Source organism: Ceratotherium simum, unplaced genomic scaffold (assembly GCF_057802395.1).
Source record: "Ceratotherium simum simum isolate JZ-2026a unplaced genomic scaffold, ASM5780239v1 HiC_scaffold_53, whole genome shotgun sequence".
NCBI lineage: Eukaryota > Metazoa > Chordata > Mammalia > Perissodactyla > Rhinocerotidae > Ceratotherium > Ceratotherium simum.
This window is the reverse complement of record NW_028261269.1, coordinates 1-6147: the sequence shown is the minus strand read 5'-3', so window position 1 is coordinate 6147 and position 6147 is coordinate 1. Positions and strand designations below refer to the sequence as shown.

The following is a 6147-nucleotide window of genomic DNA, read 5'->3' as shown; positions in this document are numbered from 1 at the left end:
CTACTGACTTGGGAATTGCAAGATGCACCACCACACACACACACGAGACTCTGGCTGAGGCAGAGTCTTCTAGATTTTGCAAGCACCTCATAAATTTATGGCCTCCCACACTCAAACCCTCCTCTCCTGACTTGGAGCAAGGCTATTGCTATGGGTTGAATTGTGTCTCCCAAAAGATATGTTGATGTTCTAAACCCTGGAACCTACGAATGTGACCTTATTTGGAAATAGGGTCTTTGCAGATGTGATCAAGTTAAGATGAGGTCATTAGTGTGGACTCTAATCCAATATGACTGGTTGGAGAGGAAACAGCATTTGATGACAGAGGCAGAGATTGGACTGATTCAGCTGCAGCCAATGAACACGGATGATTAGCGGCCACCACCGCAAGCTGGGGGAGTCAAGGAAGGGCCTGCTGCTACTTTGATATCAGATTTCTAGGCCTCAGAACTGGGAGAGAATGAATTTCCTTTGTTTTAAGTCACCCACTTTGTGGTATTTTGTTACAGCAGCCCTGGAAAGTCATACAAGTATAAATGGCAGAGCTCATGTCACACAGGAAACATAAAACAGAGGCAGAAAAAGGGGGGATTTATTCTCTTCCTTCCAGGTTGGAGTGGTTTCCAGAAAAACTGGTTGCTGTAGCAGAGGTCCCTGGTGTCACTGTGGTTTTTCTGGGGCCACAGGAGCTGGTGAAGCTGTTGGGCTGTTTGAGGAGACAGAGATAATGGTATGCAGAGCCCTAACTATTATGCTGGAAATTATGGAGATATTTGTGATTCAAGAGTCCTTAACTGGGGAAAAGGCCATCACAAGGTGATTGGAATCAGGTCCGACTTGTCCTTCCCCACTGATGTCTGAGAACAATGGGACCTTGTCCAATTCATGATGAACCAAAGAAGACCTTCCATGTAACCTTATTGATAATATTGAAAATTTTCCAAACTCTTAAGTGTCTATTGATAGGTTGCTGGTTAAAGATATTATAATAAATTTCAATTAAGTAATCGAGTCATTAAAAATCAAATCGGAGTCTATTTTTGAGCAAAAACTAAGTTTAGCTATTATAGGATACCAACGTTGTGAAATGAAATTTTTATGTTTATCTACATAAGAGGAAAATTGGCTGGAAGACAAAGCACCAAAATATGAATAGGGAATATCTTTGAAAGATGAACTTACAGTTGACTCAGTTTTCATTTTTGTCTCTCTTTGCTTACCTGATTTTCTACTAAAATGATCATGCAATTTTGGTAATAAGGAAAATTGTGTATTGTTTTACATGACTAGATCATCATCGCTGAAGATTCTATGAAACAGGTGGGAGAAATAAGGGATCAGGTGTGTCTCTGACTTTTGTCAGGAAACAGCGCTCAAATCTCTGGCTACAAGAGGAGTGCTGCTTTTCTGGGGTAAGGGCTTAAACAGCTTATTCCCTCTCCAAGGAGAAAATGATCTAACGCGTAGTTCAAGCCTGCAGATAAACTGCTGAACCTAAAAGACAGTTGTCTTCAGATCACTGTTATAATCTCCATCTTCTTTTAGTCTGCTAAGCTGCAGCATCGCTTTATCCATCCTATGTCATCCATGCACCCTTGTTGTTGTTAGTGGTGGTGGTTGTGTGTGTGTGTATGTGTTTGTGTCGAGGTAAAGGTGAGGGGAGGGAAAAGGTCAAGGAAATAATAATGGCAAAGATTGCATCATAAAATTGAGACTTCACAAGTACTAGCCACCAGTCTTAATCTTACATTCACCTTAAAATCCTGTGTCAATAAAATGTGACATTGGTGACTATCCCAACTAAATAAGAATACACCTCTAATTGTTGACTCTCACTCCAGATGAAAACTTGGTAGATGACAGAATTTATACTAAAAATTTAATGAGAAAGGTAGAGAGAATTCAAACCATGAAAAATTGATTATTTTCATTAAAAAGTAGGATTAGTCTGTTTTGCAACATTTATAATACCAAGAAAAATAAAGAAAATATGCAAAAGCAAAACAAAGTACTGAAAGAAAATATAAGACAATATCTTTATAATAGGAAAGAATTGTTTAGAGAAGGCATACAATGCAGAATGATAAAGAGAAGATTAATAAATTTGAACTACGTTAAAATGAAAAACTTCTGCACCAACCACCAAATAAATACATCATGCACAAAAATGAAATACAAGCTACAAACAGATTGAAGACATATGCATTTCATATATCATTAAAATATTAGTACCTAGTACAGAATATATAAGGATCTATTACAAATGTAGGAAATAAAGATAAAATAACCCAGTTGAAAAGTGGACAAAGAATATGGACATACAACCAAACAAAAAAAAGAGGAATCTTCAAATAGCATCAAAGCATTTAAAAATACTTCACTTCATTTGTAATGATGATCCAAAAACTTCAACAAGAAATAAGAATCCATTTTGCACCCAACAGATTGGAAAACATTTTAAATGTCTGACAATATACTACGCTGACAAGATTGTAGAGTCAAGGGCACTCGCACACTCCATTGGCGGGAGAACAAATTGGTAGAGGGATTTAGCAATATCAACTAAATTTAAAGATGTTCATAGCTTATGACCCAGACTTTACCATCCTAGGTATATATTCGAGAAGAATTCTTGAACTGGTACATATTCAAAAGTTTGCAAGAGAGTGTATTGCTGGATTTTCATATTATCAAGAAAAAGGAAAAATGTATTCATCCATCAATAGCAGAGTGGATAAGATCTATTGTGGCACATTTATATATCAGCATAGAAGACATCAGTGAAAAATGCTGCTACACGAATCAGCATGGATAAATCAAACAATATTTAGTGAAAAATACAGTAAATTGCAGAAGGACACGTAGAGTGATTTCATTTATATCAAGATTTAAATCTAGCAAAATAATGTTATATAATTCTGTGGATACATAAACACCAGTAAAACTCTGCATAGGGATAAATAACATAAAATTCATGTGAGACTTCAATGCAGGAAATGGAGAAATGAACAGAATCAGGCAGGGAGGACTCAATTTGAGAATATCTGCGTATCTGAAATGTCAGAAACAGACTTGGTGTTGTGTGAAAACTTAATAATGATTAGTTATGCTTACATAAGTGATCTTTAAGTTTGTATTTTTAGCTGTATGTTGGAAACACTCCATAATAAAAAATTAACAGGTGAAACCACAAAACCAGTTTTATGATGGGGATGCATATCGTTAAAAAAAAAGATCTTCTAAAGGAAATGTGCCATTCCATGAAAAGCCTATGAATTCTAAAGACATTTCTTAGAGTAGTAATCTGAGATACCAATAGATTTTTCACTGCTATACAGTTTGCATAAAAGGGAAAAAATTCACCTGACATGTTGACAAGTTTATTGACAATCATTTGGAAGTCATTAAGTGCTGTGAACATATAATGGCTGATGTTGGTCACAGCGTCATTTGGTGATTCTGACTTTCACACGTTGTAACCAGTGTGGGTGTGATGGACGGAGCATCTGCTCTTTATTGACTTTAGGGCAATAGTGATGCTTTCTGGTCTTTCACTTTCTATGCAGCATTTTTGTTTTAATTCTAAGAGATGGTGCTGTAAACACTAGTAAATAATTTGACACATTCTTCCAAGACTCATATGCAAATTATAAAAGACAAAAATTCTCAATAAAATAAAGTGATTTGTTAATTTAAAGTGCTCATTATTTGGTCAAATAATATAGATTTATTACATATCTGTGAACAAAATGCCTACTTTATTTAGCAAACAATGTCTTTTGGATCACTTTCGTGATTGCTGTTTTAACATCTTTGTTCCGCAAGCTATAGATAAAAGGGTTTAACATAGGACTCACGAAGATATAAAAAAACAGCTACGATTTTCCCGTGTTCCACAGATGCCTCAGAAGGGGGCCTCAGATACATGCAGAACAATGTCCCGTAAAAGATGATGACAGCCGTCAGATGGGACCCATAGGTGGAGCAGGCCTTGCGTCTCCCCTCAGCAGAGCGCATATGCAGAATAGCTGTGACAATGAAAATGTAGGAGATGAGGATGATGGTGAGAGAACAGGTAAGGTTGGAGCCAGCCACTACAAACACGGCAGTTTCTTTGACATGAGTATCTGAGCAGGCAAGGACTAGGAGAGGAGGGTCCGCACAGTAAAAGTGGTTGATTTCATTGGGTCCACAGAAGGAGAGAAGAAGCATCAGGATGGTCTGTGCCAGACCATTTGCAAAGCCATAAGTGTAAGGAGTAGCAACAAGAGAGAGGCAAACGCATCTGGACATTTTGCTACCATACAGCAAGGGTTTACAGATGGCCATGTAGCGATCATAAGCCATCACTGTGAGCATATAACAATCTGTGATCCCCAGGGCAGTGAAAAAGTGGAATTGTATAAAGCAACCAATGAAGGAAATGGTTTTTCTTTTGGATAAAAAATTAACCAGCATCTGAGGAGTGACACTGGTGGCATAACAGAGATCTACGAAAGAGAGGTGACTGAGGAAGAAGTACATTGGAGTGTGAAGTTTTGGGTCACTTCTGATTAACAAAATCATGCTCACATTGCCGATTACTGTGATGAGATAGATGACTAGGAAAACCACAAAGAGGCCAGGCTGCAACTCAGCTCGATCTGTCAGTCCCAGGAGAATAAACTCAGTCACTATTGTGTAGTTTTTCTTTAACATTGTGTTTGCTTGGCTTCAAGTGAGGTCTAAAGTAATGGAAATAAAAATGCATTTGTCTTTTGTCCTTTCTCCATCACCCTCAACATGTCAGCTAATACTTCTTCCCCTTCTCTCAAACTTGCAAATACATGTTACATAAGTAAGCATGTGATTGATGTTTTAAATATCTAAATTAACATAGAGTTCCTTTATGTAAAGACAGTCATATTTTTAAATGCTTTTCTGCAAATGTTTTCATATTTGAAAAGCCTTTATGTTTTCTGCACATCTTTATCATATTTATTCAATTATAATTTCCTCAAACACTTTCCTTAAACGTTGTTTTCCTCTGAAATTGTAATCTTTTGTTTTTCAGTATACCTTTTGATGTGGTATCTAAAGCATCTGTCATTGAGACCAATCTGAGCTGAATGGACTTAGGGCAGTGGAACTGATGGATGGCGTATATTCTTGTAAAACTAGGATCTGTCTACCCGCCCCTGTAAACTCAAGATCATTTTCAAGCTCTTCCCTCTCCCCGAAATGTATGTCCATTTTCCCCACTCTAATCTACCTCAGGTGGCCATGATATCAACAAATTTTACCTTAACTCTTAGGACTCAGCTCAGGATCTCCTTTGTTTTGTATATTATTACCCGAAGAGAAAAAATTGGTTCACGGGGCACAAAAGAAAATCTTAGTGTTTTTGTATGAAAACAGAAATTTTTACAATACATAAATTATATATCCATATATCTATCCATATATAGAAAGAGAGAGAGAGAGATGGACAAACATAGACCGCTGTATGTGCATACATATATCAATGGTATTCAACGTTATTGTTTGGGACTGGGGGCGATTAGGGGAAAAATAATGTATTAAAGGGCTCCCTGGTGTGGCGGGAGAGGATAACGGAAACCAGGTTGACAAATATCCCCAGATCATAATGATTTTGTTGTAACTCTACCTCTTTTTAATTCTTGCAAAAATTGAGAAAAACTCTATAAAATGAATTCAAGTTCTTTACAACATGTAAAAGGTCATACTGAAATCATAATCATAGTACCCACACAACTGAGACAGTACATAAGACATCATGAAGTGCATCCCCCAATGTTGCGGCAGAATAAAAGTGACCACAAAGACCCTCATGGAAAATTCTATATTTTCCTTCAGTAACACATACCCAGGTAGGACAACGTTGTACTGACTGTCGTTAATAGCTACAATGCCAAGGATGGAAACAGGTTACTTTGTAAGGCACTTTGTAAATCCATCACTCCAGCTTCCTTGGTTATTGCATTTTCCTATTCCGTGCATGAGATTTGGACTTATCGACTAGGGTAAAAAAATGTAAGACAAGTCACCTAAATCAATAAAATCATTTTGTGTTCTTTTTTTTATGTTTGTAAGATCATTGTCATAACAGACATATTCTCTTTGGTGCTGGGATGGTATTTTTAATAA

General features: G+C 37.0%; 1 protein-coding gene across 1 annotated transcript; it reads right to left on the bottom strand.

Moving 5' to 3' along the window:
• Positions 1–2653: 2653 nt before the first annotated feature.
• LOC147911162 (olfactory receptor 5M5-like) lies at positions 2654–6125 on the bottom strand. Its single transcript, XM_087428475.1, is given in 2 exon segments — positions 2654–3869; positions 3871–6125. Coding segments are annotated over 2 exon segments (939 nt in total). The 5' UTR covers positions 4699–6125; the 3' UTR covers positions 2654–3758.
• Positions 6126–6147: the final 22 nt, after the last annotated feature.